This window comes from Plectropomus leopardus, chromosome 11, assembly GCF_026936395.1.
Source record: "Plectropomus leopardus strain MGB_pleo_1.0 chromosome 11, ASM2693639v1, whole genome shotgun sequence".
In the NCBI taxonomy this organism is placed as follows: domain Eukaryota; kingdom Metazoa; phylum Chordata; class Actinopteri; order Perciformes; family Serranidae; genus Plectropomus; species Plectropomus leopardus.
The window spans coordinates 25,487,326-25,513,681 of record NC_142186.1 but is presented as its reverse complement, the minus strand read 5'-3'; the positions used below and the strand labels follow the sequence as shown (position 1 = coordinate 25,513,681).

General features: G+C 39.3%; 3 protein-coding genes across 5 annotated transcripts; 1 reads left to right on the top strand and 2 right to left on the bottom strand.

Annotated features, from left to right (window-relative positions):
* Window positions 1-1,728: 1,728 nt before the first annotated feature.
* On the top strand, window positions 1,729-11,367 carry trpv6 (transient receptor potential cation channel, subfamily V, member 6). Its single transcript, XM_042489326.2, has 17 exons — window positions 1,729-1,821; window positions 1,985-2,132; window positions 2,238-2,335; window positions 2,422-2,544; window positions 3,420-3,560; window positions 4,361-4,459; window positions 4,593-4,768; window positions 4,887-5,033; window positions 5,117-5,196; window positions 5,290-5,425; window positions 6,284-6,370; window positions 6,460-6,536; window positions 6,883-7,048; window positions 7,230-7,296; window positions 7,420-7,688; window positions 7,798-7,904; window positions 10,620-11,367. Exons 2-17 carry the CDS (start codon window positions 1,996-1,998, stop codon window positions 10,888-10,890), a joined length of 2,181 nt encoding a protein of 726 aa, XP_042345260.2. The 5' UTR covers window positions 1,729-1,821; window positions 1,985-1,995; the 3' UTR covers window positions 10,891-11,367.
* On the bottom strand, window positions 11,179-17,897 carry LOC121945286 (early activation antigen CD69). 3 transcript variants are annotated; one of them, XM_042489405.2, is made up of 7 exons: window positions 17,611-17,897; window positions 17,271-17,354; window positions 15,696-15,800; window positions 15,352-15,480; window positions 14,530-14,681; window positions 13,423-13,520; window positions 11,179-11,654 (listed from the first exon to the last, which is right to left on the bottom strand). In XM_042489405.2, exons 1-7 carry the CDS (start codon window positions 17,756-17,758, stop codon window positions 11,507-11,509), a joined length of 864 nt encoding a protein of 287 aa, XP_042345339.1. In that variant the 5' UTR covers window positions 17,759-17,897; the 3' UTR covers window positions 11,179-11,506. The 3 variants fall into 3 exon arrangements, with proteins under 3 accessions (XP_042345339.1, XP_042345338.1, XP_042345340.1); XM_042489404.2 differs by having other exon boundaries at window positions 15,696-15,833; window positions 17,611-17,894; XM_042489406.2 differs by lacking the exons at window positions 17,271-17,354; window positions 17,611-17,897 and adding an exon at window positions 15,889-16,066.
* Window positions 17,898-18,231: 334 nt separating this feature from the next.
* Window positions 18,232-25,915, bottom strand: LOC121945307 (gamma-aminobutyric acid receptor-associated protein-like 1). Its single transcript, XM_042489428.2, has 5 exons — window positions 25,710-25,915; window positions 24,024-24,113; window positions 23,700-23,778; window positions 21,481-21,599; window positions 18,232-20,781 (listed from the first exon to the last, which is right to left on the bottom strand). Exons 2-5 carry the CDS (start codon window positions 24,111-24,113, stop codon window positions 20,716-20,718), a joined length of 354 nt encoding a protein of 117 aa, XP_042345362.1. The 5' UTR covers window positions 25,710-25,915; the 3' UTR covers window positions 18,232-20,715.
* Window positions 25,916-26,356: the final 441 nt, after the last annotated feature.

Sequence of the window (26,356 nt, the reverse complement as noted above, 5' to 3'; positions counted from 1 at the left end):
TCTAGTTTGAAAAATCGCACTACAGGTACAAGAAAAAAATATGTATTTTTGATTTTGGGGTGAACTGTCCCTTTAGGTAAAGGATCTGAATACTACTGGGAATGCTGAATTATAAAAACATATGAGTATAACTCACAAGATGTGGAATTTTCCATCAGATAATGTGCAGTCAGGAAAAAATGTCTCTCAAGATAACGTTTCTTCACAGAATCGATTAAATCTGACTTAAAATGTGCAAAAGGAGAAATCCAGAAACATGAAAAATATTGACATTTTAAAGGATGAGTTGAAGTTTGTATTCAAGACGGAGCCTAAATTATGTTGTACCTCCTGAAACTACAGTTATTTTCTAACTTAGTATGATGCTTTTGTTTTAATGATGATTATTGAGCTCTATTGTGTTAAGTCACTCTGAATAAGAGCCTCTGACAACTGTCATGAAAGCACCAGAGACGTCTGTAATGAGTGTTTGCTGCGGCGTCCCGTCTAGAATTAATAAAGTGTTGTGAAAGAGTGTAAGACACAAACCACAAAATCATGTTTTTACGGTGTTATTGTTTCTTTATAAAGACATTAACAGAGTGGAAACCACCAGTCTTTATGACACTACTTAAAGACGGTGCTCTCCGCCTGGTAAACAGCTATTATCTCCACAATACCAAATGACGGCCACATCGCAGCCATCATCAGGGCCTCCTATAGAGTCCTCCTAAACCCTGCTCATCCTGCGGCTGACCAGCGTGTTAGTCACTACCTATAAATGGTGCAGCAAAACACCTACAACAATACATCCGAGACAACCAGAGGTGTTGTAAAAGTTTACTGAATCAGCAGTTTACAAATAATTCCTGTGCGGTGATGAAATCTGTCATTTGGGTTCAGTTTATTGAGGGTTTCTTTTTTTTTTCATATTAAGATGATTTCAGAAAACAAATTTCTATGTGACATGAGCTTTGTTTTCCGCCTTCGGAGGAAAAGTAACATGATGTTAGCAGCCTCCAAACGATCATTATGGTCTTTGTAATGTGGCAATTACCGTGTTTGTGATCGCTCCTGTTGACACATCAATGGTGCTCAACATGTTAAATCATTGTGAATGAAACTAGGTTGGGGTGCGTGTTTTTACAAGATACAACACGTCAGAAAGTCATTGTCCTTATTCACTCCAACAAATAATCCCAGTTTCACCTGGAAAAATACTGCCTCAAATCTACAATTTAGACTATCTTGCTTTAATATCAGGTTTAAATTACAAACCCGTGTTCAGACACACAAGCTTGCAATTTCCAAACCGGTTTCCTTTAACGGTTCACTAGAAACAATGACCGCAATGTGTTGACTGTCATGATGTTGCAGAATTTTCATAGTGGCCATGCAGGTTTTGGTGGTGGTTGGTGGAATGCAGACAGGCCTGGTGGAGATATACTGGGATTAGGGACTGGACCACTTCACTTTTAAGGTGACAGAATGCAGCCAATACTTTACAATCAGCATGATAAAGGATTTCCCGGGTGAACGGTGAGTTGAACCTTAAAGCACAACTTTCCCTGTGGGACTTGTGACCTGCGGAGAAAGTCTACCTGCTCATTACCGCCTCACTCTCTCTCTGTCCGCTGATCAGTCATCCGCCCTCTCCACCCATTCATTCTCAAACCCTTCCACATGTCTCCTCCCTCACCGCTGGGGTCGTATATAATGGTGATGCCACAGGGATTTCACTTCTCCCCAGGGACATTTTTACAGGTGGTGTTTGCAACTTTGACAGGGTGTTATGACTGAGGATCAGCAGAAGCTGAGGAGCGGCACTTTTAATTTTTAAAGGTGAGATTGAGACACTTTTCTTCTTTTTGTTTATAGTTTATTTTAAAAACAGTAAAACTGAATGATTTACACCAAAATAAGCCATGTTCAAGACCTAAATGATGCTTGTCTGGTTCTCTACTTTGTTTCATTCACTTTCTTATTTTTCATGTGTCTCTTTCAGTCAAACATCAGATGTCAATGTCTCCGTCTCTGGCCAGATCTGCTCCGAGCGAGCTCAACCATTGGTGGAGCCAGCTAAGGTTTCGCCTTCAAAACAAGAAAGGATGGAACGAGATGTTGGATGAAACGTTTCTGCTCCACACCAAATAGTAAGAAACTAATAGTCCACAGCTTCCAACGCTAAATTATGTCTAAATTACTCACACGCAGGTGTACAGCGAAGCCTAACCTATACCTCTTCTGTACCTCTTCAGCATAAATGACATCCCTCTCTTCTACGCGGCTAAGAAGAACAGTGTCGGCTGCATCAAGAAATTGCTGAGTTGTGCTTCCACAAACATCTTTGAGAGAGGTAAGGCCCTTTAACGTGAGCTGTGGATTTTGTTATTTCAGGGTGGTGCAGTTGTTATGTTTGAAACTTTAATCCTGGTCACACAGGAGCTCTCGGTGAGACGGCGCTTCATGTTGCGGTGATGGCTGATAACCTGGACGCTGCTGTGGCTCTGATGGACGGAGCTCCCGAACTCATCAACGAGCCCATGACCTCTGAACTCTTCCAAGGTTCAAAAACACACAGAAACAAGCGCAAACACACACCACGCTGTTTAAATTTCTTTGTTCCTGTTAAGTTTTATGGTCAGCAACTAAGAAAATTAGGTAGAATTGAACAGATAATATGAGATATTAGAGATAAAGAAATGAGAGTAGTTTGAGGGGAGTTTAATCTACTCATTTCTTTGCTTTTCGTACTTATCACTTTAAATATGGATGTCATTTTCACTTCTCAGAATAACAAGAGATATCTTAAAATTAAAAAAGAAAAAAAACATTTGATGTGAATTTTTTCAGTCAAGATTTACTTGATCATGTTACTTGATCAGTAACACTTGTGAGTTTTTTATTTTTTTTTTGGTGTAAGTGACTGCACATAAACAGGCTTCAATTCAACATTAAAACAAATAACATAGTAAAAACTGCTTCAACCACAAAGTAGCTATGACTCTAGTTTTACTCCAGTCAAACCACTCTCTCGCTTCATATGAGTCAGTGTTTTCACATCTTAAATGCAAATTCTTTCCCAAAGCACCAAACAATAAATAACAGCGGCAACAATTTACAATAATGAACTCTTGACAGCCTCTCTCAACACTTCACGAGAGTGAAACACGACTAATTATGTTGCACATGTTGTTTTTACAGCTATAACAAGCAAAGATGTTACAGCCAGTGGTCGAATGTAACTAGGTACATTTACTCTCCTTTTTAGATTACTGCATTTATCAGACAGCAGCAGTGAAGTATAGTATTGTTACAATACTACTGACAGTAAAACACACATTAGTTTAATGTGAGCTTTACTTTACTGAAACTGTTGAAATTAAAAACAATTAATTCACAGTGGACTGATGCACACTGTTCTCCCCTCTGTGTCTCAGGTGTTACTCCGCTCCACATCGCTGTGGTCAATCAGAACATCAATCTGGTTCATCATCTGATCACCCGTGGGGGTGACGTGGCTACACCGCGGGTCACCGGCTTGTATTTCAGGAAGAGGATAGGAGGACTTATATACTATGGTAAGTCAGCATGCTGACTGTCAGCAAGCTTACACTTAAATGTTTTAGCTACGATATTCACCACTGAGTCCTGTATGAGGGATGGTTGTGGTTCAGGAGGCACAGCGGGTCATCCACTTCTCCAGTCTGCATGTCAAAGCCTCTTTAGGCAAGATACTGAACCCCAGATTTCATGTGTGAGTGTATAAGTGGTACTGTGTATGGTAGCCTTGGCCACCAGTGTATACATGTGTGAGAATGGGTGAATGTGATTGGTCATAAGAATAGAAAGGCCCATCTATGTACCATTACTCTTTGATAAAGATATGCAATTATCTTTATCTTTAAAGGTCCGGTGTAAGATTTAGGAGGGTGGGTGGTGGCTTTTTGAAGTAATGATTGAACATTGTAACCAGATTAAACTTATTCTGGTTAGAAATCCTTCAGTGTTCATCGTTCAGGAGGTTTTAACTGGGAGCACAATTATTGGCAGAGGTCACTTCCTCTCCAAAGCAAATGTACCAGGTGATTTAGATTATTAGAAACACTGAATGAAGCAGTTAAATATAAAACAATTTTTTTAAAAAAAAATCAGTGTTTTTCTGATGCTGTAATCACTGGGGGTCTGCTGGCCGATGGGAAAACATGAATGGCCTAATCTAGAGCCAGTGTTTGGTTTGTCTGCTCTGGGCCATTATAGAAATTTCCACAGTGAACCCCAAATTGCTCCTAATGAGTGTGTAGACAAACATGCTTGTGTGTTTATGGTGAGTGGCACAAAACAGATGGTCTTTTTTAAAAAATGTACATTTGGTCAACAGGTGAGCACATTCTGTCTTTTGCTGCATGTGCTGGCAACGAGGACATTATCTCCATGGTAATAGATGCAGGGGCGAGCACCAGGGTCCAGGATTACCGCGGTATGAAAGCAGTCCTCCTGTAGGAGAGTCAGAAAAGAGTGCAACATTATTTAACGTGTCTGATGTTTTAAATATTAACAGCCCTCTGGTGTCTCCTCTTGTCTCTTGTTGTATGTCCCTGTTGTCTGTCTAGGTAACACAGTGCTTCACATTTTGGTTCTGCAGCCCAACAAGACGATAGCGTGCCAGGCCATTGACCTGATTATGGCACGCGATGCAGAGCTGGACCAGTCAGTGCCACTCGACATGGTACCCAACTACCGAGGCCTTACACCTTTTAAACTGGCTGCCAAAGAGGGAAACATCGTGGTGAGTGAAGCCTCAGGGGACTGAGGTGTTCACAGGGTGAAAACACCGACATGAAAGGTGGAGCAGATTATTTCACTAATCCCACCCTCATTGCAGTGCTTCCCTCTGTCTCTCTCAGGCGTTTCAGCACCTGGTTAATAAACGGCGTGTAGTCCAGTGGAGTCTGGGCCCGCTGACCTCTAACCTGTACGACCTGACGGAGATCGATTCATGGGCCGACAACATGTCAGTGCTGGAGCTCATTGTGGGAAGTCATCAGAGAGAGGTATAAAAAACAAGCTGCAGAGTGAGAAATAATGACTTTGATGTGACTCTGAGGGGAACTTAAATCAGATTTTGGCTCTCCAGGCAAGAAGGATACTAGAGGTGACTCCTGTGAGGCAGCTGGTCAGTCTGAAGTGGAACCTGTACGGAAAACATTACTTCAGGTAAAGTCTGATGTCTGATGATACATATATGAACTGTAAACAGGTCCAGTGTAGTTTAACAGTGTTTCTTTATTTTTCATTTTCTTGCATCAGGTTGCTGCTGTTACTGTACCTGCTGTACATCGGGACCTTCACACTGTGCTGTGCATATCGCCCTCTGAAGGACGCTCCGGAGAACTACACACAGTCAGATATGGACAAAACCATCCGGGTCCAGAAAACACTCCATGTGTGTTTGAGTTATAAATACATTGTTATTTATCTTAGTGTGACTACATCAAATGATGACATTTTATAATAAATATGCAGGTCCATAAACACTGGTGGAATATAACTTACTTATATTTACTGCATTTTACTTAAAAACTATAATTTAGTTACTTTGTATTTTTATTCCAACACATTTATTGCAGGTCAAAGGTCAAATTACAGATTCAGAAACATACATATACAGCTGCAAAATATAATACATATATGATTTACTATATGGTATAGTTTTATATATTCTAAAACTTGATTATTTTATGACTTGTTTGTTTTATTTTGCTTCCTTTGTGAAACACTTTGCAACATGGTTTTTAAAACGCGTTCTATAAATAAAGATTATTATATTATTATAGCAACTACAGTGTAACAAAATGGCTGTTTGTCACATATGACCAATATAACACATTTATTTTAAATTTAGCACATATTTTAATACATTTTAATGATAATACTTTTATTTAAGTAAAACAATTTCATATAGGGGTATTACATGTTGGAGGGGAGTATTCTAATACTGCAGTAATTTTGTGTAAAACATTTCAATACTTCTTCCATCACTGGACAACACAAGGCATTTTACCTAAAAGTATTATGGGAACAGAGGGTACTACTACTAAATAAATATTCAATCCTAATTATGAAAATGTCGTAAAACTAAAATCCTATCAAACAAATACTTTAAAACCACCAACAGGCATAGTCGGACCTCATTTGTTTCATATGTATACATGTCTAAATGTCAAACTGCGCACCTGCATTTGACACACAGTCTAATAATAATGTGCTTTTAATATTAACACATCTATGTTTCCTCTCTCAGGAGAGTTATGTGACACATGAAGACAACCTGCGGCTGGCAGGCGAGATCATCAGCGTCCTGGGAGCTTTTGTCATCTTGTTGCTGGAGGTGAGTTTATGAAACATGCTTCATCTTCTCACTTATCGTGTATATTTATATTGCACTGCCACATCCTCCCGTGTTCCCTTCCCCTACAGATCCCTGATATACTGAGAGTAGGAGCAAAGCGCTATTTTGGCCAGACAGCGCTTGGAGGCCCCTTTCACGTTATCCTGTGAGTAGAAAACACTTCTGCACAATTAAAAAGCACACTGTTCTGAAATAACCCTTATTTTCAGATTTGGATTTTGGATTTCTTCAAAAACATGTTTACATGCTTCAATATTCCAAAAAGAATTTCTCATAATGACTGAATTTTCTTTATTCACCCTTTGTATAAGACATGTCTTTTTTAGCGTCTCTCAGCCTAAGATTTAAAAGCCTGAGTATTTCTAGGTCTTCCGAATTTTTCTGGAGCCAATCCCAGCTGTCATCGGGCAGAAGGCAGATGACCATATTGTCCACAAAGAAAAAGCATTCACACCTGTTCATTCAAACTTCCCTGTTGTTGTTTTGACCAGTATCAGCTACGCGTGCCTGGTGGTGCTGCTGTGTGTGTTCAGAGCCTGCGAGGTGCAGGGAGAGGCTGTGGTGATGGCGGTGTGTTTAGTCCTCGGCTGGTGCAACGTCATGTTCTTCGCACGAGGTTTTGAAATGCTCGGCCCTTATGTCATCATGATACAGAAGGTAGGCCTGCGATAGGAGGTTATGAGTCACATAGAACCAGTAGTTTGTTCGACACACACACACACACACACACCTGTACCAAAATGTTTTGAAGCAGATGTATTCAGTTGTTGTTTTGGTTTTTGAGGTTCACCTTTTTGTGTTTGCAGACTGACTGACCATGTGTCTCATTTCCCCCTAGATTATATTTGGAGACCTGACAAAGTTTATGTGGCTGAGTTTCATTGTGCTCATTGGTTTTTCCACCTGTGAGTATATTCTGGGCGACATTTGGAAACAACTATTTGACCTTCATGAATCTTGAAAGATAAGAACTGCTTAAAATGACACGATTTTGACTTTTCTGCTCTCTCACATACTTTTCCTCTCAGCCCTGTGGATGGTGTATATGACCCAGGACCCTGAGTCAATTCCTGCATATCGCTCCTTCCCCATCACCCTCTTCTCCCAGTTTGAGCTCAGCGTGGGCCTCATAGATCTGCCTGTGGACCACACCTTCTACACCCCCCCAATCGTCCACGTGCTGCACTGCACCTTCTCTGTCGTCTCCTACATCCTTCTGCTAAATCTACTGATAGCCATGATGAGTGACACACACTGGAGGGTGGCCCAGGAGAGAGACGAGCTCTGGAGGACTCAGGTAGCACACTTATGGACTTAAAAAGGATACATTTAAACACACATCCACATTGTTATCACATCCTGTGCATTACTGTATCATGGATACAAGCTGTAATAACATTGCACAGGTGGTAGCAACGACTTTGATGCTGGAAAGAAGACTGCCTCGCTGCCTGTGGCCTCGGCTCGGGGTGTGTGGGCTCAACTACGGTCTGAGGGAGCGCTGGTATCTCAGGTGAGACAGTACTGCAGTAACAGAGACAGAGACACAAACTTTAAAGCTGATGAAAATGGCTTTTTTCTATAAATATGTATCCTAAATGTGCATTAATCAAACTTTAAGGTCCAGTGTGTAGGACTAAGGGGAATTTATTAGCAGAAATAGACTATTAAAATAAGAATTGTCATGGGTCTGTTTGTTTTGGAAAGGGGGCACCTGCAGATAATTCAGCTCCCACTAAATCCTCCCGAACACCAAACTAATCCTAACCGGTAGTTCACATTTGGCACAAGTTTCAGCTGGTTGCGATTTACAATCTTCACCACTAAATGACACTAAAGAATACACCTGTGACTTTGAAGTTATTAGGGGGAAAACATTTAGTATTATTTTTGTATTTTCTATATTATTATAATATTTGCATGTATTATGTATCAAAGGGATGCTTTGCTGGTTTTTAACCAGGTCTGTGTCACTGAGGTGTGGGTTGTGTGTGCAAATGAAAGGTGTTAGTTGCCACCCATGTCAGCAGTGCCCACCCCTGCTGTGAGCAAAAGTCCCCCAGATGACACAGAGCACATCATTTTTGCACCATACATCTGCTTTTGGCTGGTGGACGGGCAGAGAGCTCAGCAAGCTGGTGGCACAGGGGACACCTTAACACCGATCATCTGCACACATGCACCGCGGTGACACAGATTTGGTTGAAAATTGGTCAAAAATTGGTCAAAAACTCAAAAATTCAGCTAATCTGAGTCATCAGCACTTTGGGGGGTCTGGTCTGATCAGAAATGATTGACAGTCACCTGATTGGGACACTGAAATATTTTTTCACCTTTTTCCCAGATGAGTGCCATTGACTTCAAACCACTGAGAAGAGCACAGTGAAAAACTAAATGTATAAAAAAAACTCTTATGTTAAACAACCAAAACTGTCCAAACTTTGGTAGATTATAGTGTGTCCACTGACTTTCATAAGAGACTGAAAAAAAGTTTCCAGGGCTTATGAAACACTGAAAAAACCCTTACATGGCAAAAAATATAAATAACCAAGAGGATGCATCTGGATATTTTATGTGCAGTGACATCAGCAGTAAAGCCTTTTTTTAGGCTTACTATTTTTGCTCAGAGTAATCATACAGAGAGAAGTTTGTCCACTGACCACAACCTAAGTACAGTGGTCTTTAATGCAGCCACAAGTCATGTTGTGCAGTGAGTAAGAAGCAAAACTCTCACTCTCACAGATCTATTATTGTCACACCTCTTCCACCTACACATGGACTACAGCAGCCCTACACATGCTTCATCATGTAAGTTATGCAAAGGTGTCAGGGTCAGGAGGAATAGACCCACATGCACAACTCTGATGCAGATCAGGGATGTGATAATGTAGGTTTTTAATCATAGGAGATAGGCTCGAGTCAGTGAAGCAAACAAATCTAAAAAGGGTTACGCAAAGGCAGAATAAAAAAAAAAGTCCAATACTAACAGGCATGGGAAAGCAAATCAAGGAAATACTGCTGGAAACATGCCACACAAGTCAAGGACACACTGGCACAGATGGCAGAGAACACACAGCTTATGTACTCAAGGAAGCTAACAAGGCACAGGTGTGACAGTCAGACACAGGTGAAACCCATTAGGGGCAGGGCAGCTAATCACACAGGAGGGAAACTTGGGGACGTGGGAAGCTGTAACATGAGGCATAGAATAAAAAACAAAAATAAAACAGAAACATGAGGAAATAAACAAAAACATGACCTGACACAGAAGCATGAAAAAAAGGCATGTTAACAGGACACCAATTTTCCAGATTGGTTTGCTATTCATGGGGAGTCATGATCATTCTATGAAAACGATATTTTCTGTTGCTCTGGAGGAGTTTTTTCGAGAAAGTAAAGTAAAGTCTGCATAACAGACTGAGGGTTTAATGTGAGTATTTATGGGGGAGAGAATGTCAAACAAAAGATGCTATCAAGCTGCTTTTTGGAAAATGTAGGCATCTCTGGAGTTTAAGCCATATGAAAGACTAAGGGTGCTTTCTGAATCGCATGCTTTTTGTTTTAGGAGGTAATGTAGCTGCCCTTACAAAGTATGCATGCAGTATGCACACAATCAGGATATACTTCTTCTTCCAAAAACTCTGCCCCCCTGAACTTTGACTTCCTGGTCACATATCCGTTTATATGGAGATGGCAAAAAAGGCCTTTGGCCAAACTCATCAGAAACAAAAGATAACCCTGCGAGCTCTACTGTTACTTTTCACTGTTTAATGTTTAAGTTGTGACTGAATACACTGTGGAATTTAACATTTTATAATCATTAAATTAGCCTACATATGCATTTCTCTATTACTTATTTTTTTGTCAATTTTTGTTCTTGGTAATCCATGATTGTATTGTTCAAAAAACAATTACTTGTTTCTGCAAGCTGTCAATCAGCTGTCAAGAAGCCGCTGTGCAGAGGATTGTGGGTGAGAATAGTCAGAAAAGCATGCATACTGCAAAATCCGACCAGATGTAGCAGAACATCCTGTTTTTTGGCATATTGCAGATGACATACTGAGACATACTAAATCATTTTCTGGCATACTATAGTATAGTGGTATGGATGCTGGAACGCACAGCAAAAGTATAGATCTCAAGGCTTCTGCTGTTTGATTTCTGAGCTCTCCAGCTTCAGTGAAGTGCAAAGTTTGTGGCTGCTTTTTTCACTCTACTGTCTTTGCAGGGTTGAAGACAGAAACGACCCAATGTTGCAAAAGATGCGGCGTTACGTCAAAGCATTCTCTAAAGAAGAGGAAAAGGAAAAAGAGGGACTAGAGAAGACTGATACGATGAAGGGGTCCGCCCCAGGAACCCCCAAACTTAGACCTAAAAACAGAGGAGGGTTTAACAACAGGAGGTCTCTGACGGGCTGGCAGATGATTCGCCACAGCGCTTTGGGTCTAGAGATGGAGCCAGATGAGCTGGAGGAGGACCAGAACATTAAATATGTTTAGAGAAGAAGCTGCCTGAGTCTGAAGTGCATCCTCTGAGACCTTCCCTCATCTTATGAATATTTGGAGTAAAGTGTTGAGCAAACTTGCAATACGAGGACTGCACAAGCTCAATGTTGCCTGCATATTCAACGGTGCAATTATTCCTGCAGTATTATGCTATAGAAAAGAGTGTGTTATTTTTCTAGCAATATAAAACATATGTAGCAGTAATATATGCTTAAAGTAAAGTGAAACATAGACATTCAACTTATTATGTAGTTGCGTAAACATTTTTGTATGACAATTAAATCTTGCTGAAACAAATTTACTGGCCTTTATTTGTGTAATAACAGCAATACACGAAATTACACAGTAAGGTACACTGATTAGTGCTTGAACAAGCAGAACTGAAATATTGAAATACAAATTCAGCAACACAGTGCAAAAAGAAAATAGAAAAAATATATAAAGTTTAGTTTTACTAAACATCTCTTTAATCATAAAATATAAAACTACAATCTTAAAAGATTCATCGTGTTTCTTTGCAGGATACTATTGATTGAGATGTGAAGTGGAAAGATAGATGGTTTGAAATGTTATGGAGGAGTTGATGCTTGTTGATTGAAAACTGGTTTGCTCATTCACCAATCGGATGCGGTTGGAGCGTCAGCTGACAGATGAAGTAGGTGTAGGCATTATTTGGAGCTTTGATCCAGTTATGCTCAGGTGGGCTGTTGCTGTCGAGGATCCCACAATTCCCCTCTGATGTGGTGTCTGCCCAGTAACTGCAAACAAAAGAAATTTGTGATCACAGGACGTTGTGTTTCTTTGGATTTCGAAAAGCAGACAGAGAGAGATTAAATCTGTGTCTCTTTTATGCCTCTGCAGTCTGCAATTCTATATAACAGTCCAGTCGTCGTTTCTATCTTTAAAAAGATGTTGTCGGAAATGTGTAAATTCAATTATATATTTAAGCACTGAGATCATGCTTCTGGCGGTCAGAGGTGTTTCTGATATTATGCCACCCCATAGGACAATATGATAATATGATGTAATCCAGTACAACACCAATAATATGCAGGATTTCCCTAAAAAAACAGTGTATAGACTCATATAGAAGTAACCCCTTTAAGTAGTAATCATCACTTGTGACCCACTAGAGGTGTGTGGTGTGTTTTTTCTGCAGAGACTCTGTCCTCTGCCTGGATTTGCTTGTTTTCTTCCTATTTTCTGTGTTCTGGACATTTATGAGCATGTACCCCCACAGTGCTCAGGTGAGGTTGGGGCTTTATAAAAAGGTGGCGATGAGGTGTTAGACTGTAAGCAGCAGGCTTCCAAGAGACACAGCACCGGGAAACACAAATATAGTGAGGCGGACCCAAATTTGGAACCTCTGCAGCTGAAGTGCCAAAACATGCAGTTCCTCTAATGGCCACTTGGGGCTGGCTCCAAGAGTGAGTCGATCACCATACACCCCAATGTTAAAATTCACAAATTTATATTAGAAATAAACCAGTTTAAAGCCTCGTTCAAATAACAGTTTGGGTCTCTGTAGGTAATTTTCCCTTCATGGTAACTAAATGGAGGTGATTGTTTTATACAACTCACCCGTTTACATATCATTAAGGCTTAAAATTACACATAATTAAGGGTGGCTGCTTTAAATGATATATAATAAATGATAAGTGATAAATCACCAAATTGCCCAAATATGTTCACTTCTGGCTCCAGAAAAACAACCAGTATTGTATCTATGCAGATTTGATGTAGTGAATGTTTTGGGAACTTTTGTCTTTTTTGTTTTGTTTTGACGGTCGGTTTTTATTTTTTGGATGTTGCACGTTAATTGTTTGGGCCCACTCCCAAAAGCTTTAGGTAGCTTATTTGTGTCCCATTCACATGTTTTTTCTACTGTATTGTGGATGTATTTTATTCTGTATCACAATCTCTTTGATGTGTCAATAAAATGATGATGATGATGATGATGATGATGAAGATGAAGATAGTGATGGTTGAAATGCCAAGTTGGAGACTTCAAAATGGCAATCTACAAACTAATGGGTAACGTCATGGTACCTGTGTCTATAAACAAAACTCCACTGGTGAGCATGTTGATAAGCAGTAACAGACTATCCTGTATAATAAGTCTAAAACTATGCCTGCATTAATAAACATATAATTGACACATTTCCAACAACATCATTAAAAGGGGAACTTTAAGGAAGTGCTGTTGTGATTGCATTGGATTGTGCAGATGTACCTAATAAAGTGGCCAGGAGTGTATATTTTAACTAAAAGTGTAAAATATACATAGAGCAGTTCCACAAAAAATAATGTCCTCCCTATTTTTCTCTTTCCTACCCAGAAGACTTTCAGACAAAATGTAAAACTTGCACTTATTTATATTTAACACATTATTATGGAATCTGATACATCTCAAAATCCCAAATATAAATTAATAAGCATGAAAAAAAGGTACAAGGCTGCAACAAAAATAGAAGGACAAATGTGCTACAGCTGAGATGGTTAGTCGATTCATCAAACATTCATTACCTCTGCGTGAGCACAGTGTTGTTGACCCAGCTCCATGTGGCTCCTTTTTGTCTCAGTCCGATCCAGTACGTCATTTTCCCTTTAGCAGTCAAAAAGTTCTAAAAAAGAGAGACCCGCTGACATTTACAAAATGTATACATATCACCACTGGTGATAAAATGCATGATGAAAGGAACAGTGTGTAAGATTTAAGGGGATTTAGTTGAATCTAGTGGTGACAATTGCAGATTGCAACCAGCTGAAACTGTTAGAGTTACTTTAGCATTTTTTGTTCTGGAGGTTTTTACTGGGAGCTCAGTTATCCACAGAGGTTTCTCCCTCTCCGAAACAGAGCAGGTGATTTAAACCAGTAAAACTGTTGTGACATTCAGAGAAGGTGGACCCAAATGCAGGAGACAGCAGAAAACTGGAGCTCGAACATATAACTTTTTACTCAAGGTTGAAGCAGGGAAACAGAAAACAGAAAATCACACAACCAAATCAAGGGTCCAACAAAGACTGAAACTAATCTGACGACGGGATGAGGTGCAGGTGATAAAGGGTGGAGAAGCTCGGGTGAGGGGGAAAAGGTGACGAGGCAGAAGAACAGGCAGGGACCTGATTGGCTGGGGAGGGATTAACGGGGCTGATACAGGACAGGCGTGTAGATGGGTAGATGAGGGAAAGGCAGCACAGGAACACGTGATGGGAAAAACACAGTAAACTAAAACCCAAAAACAGAGAAATATTATACCAAGTATGCCTGCTTGTTTGTCTGTTGTGTCGATTGTTTTTCGATTTTTTGATTTGTGCCTAATAAAAACTTTAAAAAGACAAGAAATAACAAATCTTCTATAATAATAAGCCGACCAAATGTCAACAAAAATAGACTAACTAATGACGACAACGTAAATGAGTCTTAAACAGAAACTTAGTCCAGATGTAGATGTAAATGGCTCATTCTGAGCCAACAAAAACACAGCTATTCTTCTTCTCAGGTAGTTATAAACTCAGGAAAACATCCCCTAATTTATCATATTCCATCTCTGCCAATATACCTCCCAAAATCCTACACACTGGACCTTTAAATTTGATGGTCAAAAGGGAAAGTAGTGATATAAAACCCACCTGAATGCTCCGGCTGCTAACAACAGCCAGAGATCCTCCTCTTTCGCTGCAGTTCCTGTGGCTTGCATCCCAGCTGAGCCTGAAGGTGGACAGGTAGAAACACGACCTTTCGAAACTCAGCCAACCATCAGCGCACTGCTGACAGCCGAGACCTGGAGGGAGAGAGGGATCAGTGCAGACAACTCTCCAACAAGGAAAACAAAATGTCGTTCCGCAAATGTGGACTAAACTGCACAAGTAAATAATGAAGCCAACCTTAGAAATGTCCTCTTTTTCTGTATATTTCTTAGGATTTAATTGTATTTTTTTGCCCATAACTAGTGTATATGCGCAAGTACTTTTAAATGTGTGTTCATGAGTGCAATATTTAGATCATGTCCACCCTCAATGCCCCCCACCCCTCAAAAAACATGCAATCAGCACTATTTTGATGAAATAAAAGACATTTCCGCCATAAACTGGTGCAGAAAAGGCACCGTTTGGTGCATAAGAAGCCACCAGAACGCAGGAAATGAGGTTTTTGACACTCAAAATTCCACAGCCTACACCCTTGCGAGGGGGGGGGGAGGAAACAATAAAGCTGATTAAAACTCAGCTGATTCATGGTTTAAATTAAATAAAACATTCTCAGTTCTCTGAAGAAACACATGACCACATAGACTAACTTCCTCTGAGGCCTGTTAAAAAAGACAATTTTGGCAACTGCGAAAGCAGAACTGTCACCAAAAACATGGAGTCTAAGAAAGTATCATTTGTCTTTTTTTTTTTATTTCGATGCTTCTTCTGACTTGTTTGAAATTTTCCACCTGGTATCACACTCACGTTGGGGTTGAACCTCGGGGAAGAGAGCCTGGCACTCCTCAAGGCTGCACGTAGGATGAATTAGAGGCTTACTCTTGTCTGCAGCTGTGGTCTCGACTTTTTTTGGGCATTCTGCGGAACCAGTTTGGACTAGAAATCAGAGCACAGGGGGAGGAGTTGTGAGGGAAAAGAATGATGCCCGCAGGCTGCAGCAGTGCAATCGGACACACTTTATATCTCTGTATTGGTGTCAGTTCTGAGCAAAAACAAACCTGACCTGTATTTTTCTTTTAATCCTCTCATAATCTACTTCGATGTACAAACCTAATCCAACCAGCAGTCGTTGCATGGCTGCAGATACTCACGTTTCAAAGTGAGGAAAATGACGGCCAGCAACAGGGCCAGGCAGATTATGGTGAGGAATAAACACGCAGCACGGTACAGACGAGTGTTTCCATCAGCCTGCTTGCCTGAGAAGGAAGACATCAACCTGGTGCTAGAATCTGGTGTTAGAGAGAGATTTGATAATGAGCACAAACACAAAGTGTCTAAACCTACCTTTTTCCCCCTCCAGTTCAACAGATAACTTGGACGCTGGTGAAAACTTTTCACCAGCTTCATCCTTTTTATCCTCGCCATAACTGCGACAGAATTTGATATACATGTAGGAAAGATGTCCCAGGAGCTGTGATGAAGCTGTTTACCCCGTCCTGCTCCGTCTGCCTTTTCTGCTGACTCACATCTGAGTACTGTTTCAAGAGCCCCCCCCCACTCGCCTCCTCTTTTGTGTTGTCACCATAGCAACATGACCTTCATTGATATCTAATTTATTCATGGAGCACAGTGCTGGGCTTGTCCTTCAACTCCCAAAAATTTTACTGTCTGTCTCTATAAAGTGTGTGTGGGTGAGAGAGTAACAGACAGATACCGCGGTTCTGAGAAGTTTGTTCCAAAACAACAGATAGTGTTTGTTACTCATGGTCATTTCAGATAAGACAGGCGGAACATATGTTAATCATTGATATCGAATTAAAACTTTAATTATGAGATCAAAGTGCAAGGCTTTCTCAAGGCTCTTCGGACATTGCTGTTGCCACATGAAGCTCAAAAATAGATTTATTTCCTTGTAGCAAAAGGGCAATAATTTTACTTACGCACGACATACCACGCACTTCTACTTTGTTTGATGCTGTGTTGTGAATATACAACTAATAATAATAATAATAATGATAATAATAATAAAGACAATAAACACTTACAAGCTGAAGAAAAAACATGTGTGAACATTTTGAATGCTTCCCTGAAATTATTTAAATTGAACCCCTGTAAAGATGATACTGGTCTTTTGAAAATTATGTGGTTCAAAAAAAAATCTTTGGATATCTCCATATTTCTGTGGTGTAATACATAACAAATATCTCACATCTTATTAAAGCTTTTTTTTTTGGGGGGGTCTCAATTCAATTCAACAAGTCTATGACTGTAGAGCCTCGTTAAGAGTCTGACAATAACAGATATTTGCACTGTGATAAATTAGAGTTGATTATAGTTTAGGCTCACACTTTTTGTTTTCACCAAATTGCTGTTGTGGTTGTTTTTTGTTTGAATCTGTTTTCCAAAAAAACATCTTTTACATACAATACAATAGCATAGAGACCACAGTGATTAATACACATCTACGATCACTCAGCAGTGGAGGGAAGTTGATGCAATACACGAACATGTTTGTTTATTTACCTCAAATGAACTTTACTTACTTACTTGTGGTGTGAGTGTGGGAGATATAATGAAGCAGTGTTAAAACAAAATGCGTTATGGAAGACCTATGAAGACCTTATATCTATATACAAAGACAGACAGGTGTGCCGAAGCGTACTGTGTTTGGGCATTTCACCTGAATGTTATACAGAGGACAAACACATTTTATAATAGAAGTGTACCTGCTTTTGTTTTAATCGAAGCCTCTGAGTACACATCCTCAGCTGGCCTCTGTAGTTTAGAGTAGTGGTCTGTTTCTTCTTCTTCTAAAGCCAGACAAAAATACAAACACACATTTTAACAGACATAAACGTGCAGGAATTTGCCTCTAAATGCTCAATGCATTATAAACTAAAATAAGAAATAAAATATATTAATATAAGCACATTTTTTAGAGCTTCAATAAACTTCTTTGGAAATATTTGCCATGAAAAAACAACAAAAAAAATGCATTTTTTTGAGTTCTGCAATGTACAGTTTACTCTCTTCAAGTGTTACCTGATTTCGTTAAATTTCTTTTACCTTCAGTTTTGACCTCCAGCATCGACTCATGTCTTTCATGTTCCTCGTTTCTCTCCCCCTCTATGTTGATCTCCTGCATCTCCATGGCTCCTTTTTTCTGTTCCTGTAACTTTCGATTTGCCGGAGTTATACTTTCAGGCTTACTCATTAACTGACAACCGAGTCATATAATCTTTCGTCAAACACCCATAAATGCAGATAACACTCCTATTGCAAAAATAATTTGGCAAAATGCTAATTTTCTGAAATATTTCCAGATCGAAAAGTTTCCAGTGTGACTCATCTAATCGGTAAAGACAGAACACTTCCCTCTGAAGATTTCTCCTCTTTATTTCTGCTTCCTCTAAATTATGTGATGTACCAGTTTGTTTAGGGGAAGGTGCCTGTGTGTGTGTGTGTGTGTACATGTAATGTCAACATGCTTATTAAGTATTTTACTGTATGATGACCGAGGCTTAGATTTAAAAGAACAACTTTATCCTATGACATAAGTAAAAACATCCTATTGAAATCTTTTAGGGCAATAACTTAAAACAATAAAAGGATTTTCTTTAAGTGTTAATTTCTGCCTTTTTTATTTACATCTAAACCACAGGTTTGGCAGATGGAGACACAGACACACAGAATCAATTTCATCTTTATTTTCCACAAAAGTTTATGATATTAATTTACAAAAAAAAAGAAGAAAACTATTTGCATTAAATACAGATGACTGAGAAAGAATATGAGAGATCTCTCAACATAATTTCATTAACTTACGTTTGCGATGCATTCATTCTTTCTTTTCACCCTTCTTCTCTCACCAAATAAGGAATCACCATAACTTGAAGTTTACTAAAATGCATGACGCTCACCCCAAAATACTGACCAAGGTAAACCCTACCAGCGACCCCTCTGCCTTGTGCGAAGCCTTTCCTCCACCAGGTACTGTAGTCAAAACTAATATAGAGAATAATAGTAGACAGCCTTGGCATGGTCTTTTCATTTTCCCCTTTTGGGAAAACTCCAGAGCTCGACTCCCCCTATGAAAGTGGAGGACACGTCAAGAGACACTGTATTACGAACCCAAAGCATTTAACAGAGGGTTGTTAATTAACTTTACTGAGACTCCCTGTGGACATCTGCAAACACGTTCTGCTTTTAAGCCACAGAAAGTGTCAGTACTTGACTCTTTCCATCACGAGATGCCATGAGAGATAGGATTTCCTGAGGCCCCATCCAGCACTCAACAGGATGTAAGACCTCCTGGGATCACTTAGGCATGCGAAGTAATAACCGTGCATTTCCTACAATCTCAGTACGTCATTTCACCCCCTGTTGAGACAACAAATGCAGAATATGTTGTTAATTCATTCTGCATTCTTGTGTTGAGACTAACATCTGACAGAATCGCTTGGACCAAGGTTGTGAGTTAAGTTTAACTTAATTCGCTAATCTTTCTCTTTGCAGGTAAGAGTTTGTTTCTAAGTTTTGATGAATAAGTAGGACCATCTACCATTCTTTTATCATTTAATTTGACTGAGTTCGGTAAAAACACGTTTTATTTCCTTTTTGTGATGGAGCCATACTGCCATTTAGTGGCCTTAGTTATCAGTAATCTCGTAACCAACTTTATGGTTATATCTTATTTTGCATTCATTGTATAATTTTAGAAGGTAATCCTATATCTAAGTAATAACCAAGTGCGTTAGAATCCATGGGATAATTTTATGTTATGTGTGGTCATTTAACAGAATTGAGCAAAGGATCTTCAGAGTCATGTGTTACGCTATAAATTGCCTTTAGGTCTCTTAACATGTGTTTGAAATTACGAGAGAATTATGAGATGAGACTATAGTGGTGATGAGATACGTGAATTTACACACAACGCGTTAGATCGCGAAATTCGTCATAAAGTACGGAGAAATAAATGTCTCCTACATTACATTAGGTCTTTTAGAAATGAATACCAGATGTCCGATCGCTTGGCGCGAAAGTTCGCTAACCCCGCCTTCCATTCGCACCCCAAATTTAGAGATAAAAACTGAGTGAGCTCTCAGTTAAGGGCTCTTTTTCTTTTCTACTTTCCCTTCACCGCAATGCGCGTCCCGCGTCTTGAACCTTTCCCTTTGTTCTAAAATTTTTCCAAGAGGACCCACGACTGCTGCTCAGAGCGTCGCTGAACTTAAACTTTTCAAAGCCTTTCCTTTTTTTTTTTAGTCTGTTTGACGTTTTTCTAAACACCGTTTTTTTGGTCAGCGAAGACATTTTTTATATTTCACTTCAAATAGGCTCGAGGTAATAGTCTAAAGTAACTTCGTCACTTATTTTCTGCGAGTTTAATTGAAAAAGGACATTCCGCGATCCGACGTCAACTCGACTGCCACGCATCTAGAAGCAACACGTGCTGTACAAACTGTCAGCATCCATCGCCTACCCTTAAAGACTTCGTTTAAAGACTTTTACCGGTTCGCTGAGGCGAACACCGAGGCCAGTTAAAGACCACCGCACACCGACTCAACAGCAGCTCTCCACTGGAGCGGAGCGACGACCTTGACCTCCCCGGAGAAGTCTGTTCAAGTCGGCAAAAGTAGGCGAAATAACATCTTCTATTGATCAGAGTTGATGTCGTATAGCGATGTTTTAACCAAATTGCTAAATTTCAATTTACCATTCAGCGAGTATCCCCGTTCTATACGATCACATATCTCTACCCACTATCATCCATAATTAATCATCTACATCACCTGAATATAGGCTACATTACCTTGGTTCCCTTTCACCTGTTTAATTTCATCTATATGCCATATCCCTTCCTCTATTTAATCACCATTTTTATAAAATAAATACAAGGTTTAATTTATCGCCAAGTCGTTGTCTGTGGATATTATTTCACGAGAGAAACAAGATCAATGTATACAGGATGAACGGTACAGATTGTGAGATTGATTAAAGTGATAACGTGTTGAAGCTTTTATAATTTAAAATTTATTTTCTCTTAAATGGAGAATGGCGCCCCTTTAACTTTAACGAGTGCAAATTCCAAATACAAACTTTATTCCTCAGACAGTCTCATTCTCTCTCTATCTCTCTCTTTCTCTTTTGTCTCCAGTCTTTTTTCCTCCCTCAGGCACCGTACACGCTCTCATTACTGTAGGTCATGTAGAGAAACAGGTCTTCTTCGTGGTGCTCCTGGAACCCAAAAAAAAGAAAAATTAATAATTTTGGCATGACAAGTGTAGTTGAGAGTGCACACGGGCTGACACACCTACACTAACCACGCAAAACTGCCATGTAGGCTAACGGAGTGCCGTGTGGACGTGATAAATGCATTTATCTGTCAGCCTCATTTGATAACTTGGAAAACAGAGCTTTTTTAGAATTTATTTTTATTTATTTATTAATTTTTAGATTAATTTATATCCAAAAATTAAAAAAAAGAGCTTAAATTCATGCTCCTTTACATCCTCTTAGCTTTTAACATCATGAAATACACACAAATTGCTCATTTTTTGGCCTTCAAAAAAACTACTGACATCACTTTCAGACTGACAATGTGTCTCAACTATATGTTTTGGTTTTTTTTCATGGAGTTACTGGCAGGCTATTCGTGTCATCAAAAAAAGTGAAGCAACATCGCTGTCTAAGCAGAACTGTCGAGTAAGGTACAGTGATTAAGACGTTTTTGACGTGTTTTTGCCAAGAGGGAAGGGCTAAAAGTGCTTCTGTGTAAACTGAAACTTTGCATTTATGTAGCTGTAAACAGACAAACTCAAAAACAGCGACTGTGTGTGTGTGTGTGTGTGTGTGTGTGTGTGTGTGTGTGTGTGTGTGTGTGTGTGTGTGTGTGTGTGTGTGTGTGCGTGAACGTGTCTGAACAGGTGCAGTTACCTCATATACAGCAGAGAGAGGGGAGCTGGATGGGGGAAGGGAGTTGTTGACGAAGAAGAAGAGAGCCTCCTCCGGTCTCAAAGACACACGCTGGCGGATCAAGAAGCACAACTGGCCCACTAAAAAAAGGAAGGAAAGAAGAGATAAGAGGCACATCTCATGTATAGAGGAAGCGTGACCAGGTCAGTGGTCAGTCTTTAAACTTACAACACAACAAGTGCGTTGGTGTTTTGCCATTTGCAAAAACACATTTGGCCTCATGCAATAAAACAATAAACAAACAAATCTTCCCCTTTTTTTAGCTTGTATCTAGGATTTTTTTCTTATTTTGATTGTACCCACTGATTTTAGGGATTCACCTTTGTTTTCTTATTTCTGCTTTTCTCTTGGATAAGAGAAGTTTTTTAAAAGTGGTCGAGAGCACTCGTAAGAAGGTAAGACAAAAACATCCTGTTGTCACAGTCCACAAATTGTTATCCAACACGAGGAAAAATATGTTTTACTTTTGAGGAGCATTTAAAAATACATGAATATCATTTAATCAAATCTAGATGATGTTTTAGAGTTATTAAAAAGACTACATTGAAACTTTTGGGTGAACAAACTGAGCTGAATCCCTTCCTGAAATCATCCGTCTATTTCTCAGTTCAGTTGAGCGCTTGATCAGATGAGAGCGAAGGCGCTCGTCGTCTCTCTCTTTTCAGCGTGAGGGAACCGGTGCATGCTCAGTCGTTCCTTCAGTGAGCGTATTACACAGCGACAGTAAGCCCCGTGTGAGTCATTCGAGCCCACCCCTCTCTCCCATGTCTTTAAGTCTCAAAGCAAGAAAATGTACCAAATATTTGATTAAATGCTTAGCTGTCAGGAGAATATGCATCCTTACATAATGGGGCAGACTGTATCTTTATCCAACTCAATTCTCGTGCACTCCTACTAAGAAAAATATTATCACATTTATCATTATTATTATTATTATAGACAAAAAAGCCTCCACCAATAATTTGCACTGAAACTAACCAGGTCAATCCTCTACAGTTTCACAGTCTAACTATCTGATAGACATTTTCACAGCAGACATAATGACCTAACAAAACGGGAAAAGCACAGGTGCAATAAACAACATTAATGATGGCCAAGTTCCAGTAACCAGGCAGGTTTCCATTACAGATTTCGTTTCCATTGAGTGATCTCATGCAACTTCTCCTCTCACAATTATATTCCAAAAAGCACGGCAACAATGTTCAAAACAATTGTTTCTTCTAATTGTGAATTCAAAACTTCTGGATGATACGTTCAACTTTTAAAGAGTTATTTGAATCAGCCGTAGCATCATGTGACCTATAAAGGCAAAAAAAGTGTTTCCATTGCAGTTTTGCGAAATATGGCTTTTTTGAATCACCTGAAATACCGGCTCATGAGAGCATAAAATCATTTTTTGCAAAAAATGGCGATTTTTTTTTTTTTTTTTACAAATTGCCGTGTTTCCATTAGGCGTATAATATATTAGCAGTTTCAATTTGCACAATTTGAGGATTAATGGAAACCCGCCTTCTGTGCCATGACGCAGAGTGCCAGGACTTCCCCTGGAAAGTAGCAATTGTTACTGTCATCAGATACACCTGTGACCTGTGTTTTCCATGCTATGAAATGTACAAAAAAGTCTGCTGTAAATAAAGTTCACACATTCAGAGCCTGAGAGAAATGCAGGCGGATTCATGTCACCCTCAGTTTGCCACCTGAATCACTGACAGCAACTGACCAATCCATCCGATTTGGATGGTGCATCAGATGCAAAATAGCTCACCTTTCAAACACAAATTGGTCTCATCCAAGTCAAAGGTGCCTCATGTAACTGATATATCAGCCAATACTTGCTTAACTGTAATTTACAGTCTCAGTTCCATCATTTGTCCACCAGAGGGCACACTGACAATGTCTCACTAAACTGTAAAATCCCAATTAGTATGCATCTTGGTCACAATTTCTTAATAAATAAAATATTCGCAATCCGTATCAAGATTGCTTATATTATGTTTTTATGTTTTAAAAAATAACTGTGAAACAATTTATCCAAAAATACCTTGGGCAGGCTACAATAACCAAGAATATACCTGTCAGTAGATTGAGCTATTCACATCTTAGACCGGACTACGCTTTCTTTACATTCTGCATGTTCTGGGATGTCTCTTAACATTTTTGCAGCAGTTTGTGTGTTTCACCTGTTAGATCTGAGGGAACTAGGTATTTCTTCTTGTCCAGTTCAGGAGCTCGTGACCTGGGGGCTCTCTCCACAATGATCTGGATAAAAACAATAATGTGTTTATGTGCAAAGATCTAAACAACAAATAAATTCACACTGATTTTCAGTAGAAATTAGTTTATGTATTTGTAGCTCTATTCTTGTATTTAGACAACTGGCTTTAAATAAAGGTCAGGATTACTTTGTTAATCATGCCTCACTTACTACGCTGGTTTAATTGATTGAAGGTCGCTAACAGTAAATATAACATGCTATCAGAAAATCAGTCAGACGTCATACTGACCGGTATCTTGTCAGGATGCTTGGCCCGAACTCTCTCTCCCTCTGCTCTCCTCACCTCCAGTGGTACTGAGCGCTGGTACTGACTGCTCATCTGAAAACAACACAAGGAAACAAACAACACAACATGAAGTCCCTCACAATAGCATTATTTACCAAGCAGACAAAGGAGAAAGAGCACTGGCTGACTTCACCAACAGTGCTCTCAGTCAACAAGTGATATTGACCCCCTAAAGAGCGCATCATTGTTTAATGCAAGATGAGATGTAGGCCTCTTTTAATCAAGTGTTTTGTAGAGGGTGAGTGGGATGACAATAGACATTTGTCAACTGTAAGACATTTTGTTTACACTAAGATAATCCCAATGTATCTGATTGCATCCAGCTACTGTTTGCAGGTTTGAAAATCATTAATTTATATTTTAACTATTGTTGTATTAAGTGACCCAAAGGTTCAATCTATTGTCAAAAGTGTTGATTAACTCAACTGACTGATTAAATCAATTAAGTTTCAACTCTAGTTGCATTGGCCGAGACTGTTTTATGACATTTTTGCATTGGCAGGATTTTTTTTTTTTAATCAAACTGATTAAATATCTTTATTTTGGAACAAATAGAGAATTGGAAAAATTCAAGAAAATAGTCAACTGAAAGATTATTGAAATCGGTAGAAGTATCACCTGCAATCGGTTTGATAACTGTTTAATTGGTTTGTCAAAACAACAACAACAACAACAACAAAAATACTGAAAAAATCATGAACATACTCTGATTGCAACTTCTCACGTGAGGATTTGCTGCTTTTTGGATTATGTGAATCCAAAAAGCTGTATTGATTCCCAGGGAAAATTGTGATACACTATAGTCACTCTGATGTAAAGCATAGAGCATTATAGGAGAGCAGAATATATGTGTATATATATATATATATACACACACACACACACATATATATATATATATATATATACATACATACATAACAAGATAAAACATCACTTTCGACAGTGAGATGTTGTTTTGGCATTTTCCCCCACATCATTTACTGGATAATGTCCTTTAGCCCTCCAAAACAGACATTATTGGTTAATATATGTAGTAAACATATGGTTATACTATTATCATAATAAAAAAGGTACATCGTGGTTGTAGATTTAATCCTCAGACCATACTGTTAGAAATGGGATCATTTGTGAAGCACAGTTCTCGTTCTTGTTTACATCAACAACATCAAAAATATACCAGTGTTTACACCAGAGCTAGCTGTAGGTGGAGTAAACTGCAGCATCGGTGGGTACAGGGCGTGCCAACGATTAAAAAAGCACTCATACGAACAACATCCTCTCATAATCAGCTCTTATCAGCCAAATAAATAATACTTCTCGTATTTTTAATATACAGTTTGTTGTTGATACGATGGCACCAGTTTCTGGGCTCCTGGTGCGTTGGTTCATCGTCAAGTGACGCCACGTCACTTATCACAACAGTCTCATGATCAGCTAACTTGCCTTTAATTTAAAGACCGATGTACAAAAACAACCAAACTAACACGAATCGTTGTCTTCACATCTATTGCATAACATGTAAAGTGTGTTTTGTGCTAACTGTATCCGAAATCAGCTGTTTCTGGTGCTAGCTATCAACGGCAATGCTAACGGCTACGGATCAAGACGTTACTGCTGTTCACATACCTTTAAAAACGACAAAAACAAGTTTCACTCGAAGCAAATTCAAAGTATACTCCACTGGTCCCTCGTGTTGTACCGTTTCTCAAAAATAGTAACCCGTGTGGGAATTATTAGCGTAAAAAACATCCATAACGTACAGGAAAAAGGATTGATTTCAAAGATGTCGACTGACTACTTGTTCTGCTGCTCAACGAAAACAACAACAAATACTGCAACGCCCGCCCTCCGCATTTATAACTGACCAATCAGAGACGAGTAAGTAGATTGGCAGCTTAGTATGTCCAATCAGAGGGAGCAAGGCGCAGGCTTACAATGTGTTCATTGGATGATTAATGCAGTCCGTCTACACTTGTCGCCGCCCCGTTTTCTCTGAGTGATGGCGCATGTAACCAGTAGCAGGTGTTGGAAATTAGGTCACGCCGACCTGGAGGTCACGCCTACGGTCACGCCTCAGCCAGGCTACGTGCATTATCTGTTCTTTTTCTTTTGCAAACAGCTCATGCATACCAGTATTCACATGGATCTCACAGTAAAGTCTCGTAGTGCACGTGAAACATATATGCACACGTTGTCACAATCATATCTATAAATGCGGTGGTGTGATGCAACAAAGTAATTATACTTCAGTACTTAACTATTTTTGGGAGTAT

What these genes read in the sequence shown, in the direction of transcription:
- trpv6 (XM_042489326.2), top strand. Translation starts at nt 1,996, where the DNA reads ATGTCAATGTCTCCGTCTCTGGCCAGATCTGCTCCGAGCGAGCTCAAC. An exon ending in TACGGAAAACATTACTTCAG is followed by an intron (nt 5,197 to 5,289) that starts GTAAAGTCTGAT and finishes TTCTTGCATCAG; the next exon opens with GTTGCTGCTGTTACTGTACC. An exon ending in TTGTCATCTTGTTGCTGGAG is followed by an intron (nt 6,371 to 6,459) that starts GTGAGTTTATGA and finishes CTTCCCCTACAG; the next exon opens with ATCCCTGATATACTGAGAGT.
- LOC121945286 (XM_042489404.2), bottom strand. Translation starts at nt 17,758, where the DNA reads ATGAGTAAGCCTGAAAGTATAACTCCGGCAAATCGAAAGTTACAGGAA. An exon ending in CATTTTCCTCACTTTGAAAC is followed by an intron (nt 15,481 to 15,695) that starts GTGAGTATCTGC and finishes TCTGATTTCTAG; the next exon opens with TCCAAACTGGTTCCGCAGAA. An exon ending in TTAGCAGCCGGAGCATTCAG is followed by an intron (nt 13,521 to 14,529) that starts GTGGGTTTTATA and finishes TCTCTTTTTTAG; the next exon opens with AACTTTTTGACTGCTAAAGG.
- LOC121945307 (XM_042489428.2), bottom strand. Translation starts at nt 24,113, where the DNA reads ATGAGCAGTCAGTACCAGCGCTCAGTACCACTGGAGGTGAGGAGAGCA. An exon ending in AGCATCCTGACAAGATACCG is followed by an intron (nt 23,779 to 24,023) that starts GTCAGTATGACG and finishes GTTTTTATCCAG; the next exon opens with ATCATTGTGGAGAGAGCCCC. An exon ending in CTCTCTCTGCTGTATATGAG is followed by an intron (nt 20,782 to 21,480) that starts GTAACTGCACCT and finishes TTTGGGTTCCAG; the next exon opens with GAGCACCACGAAGAAGACCT.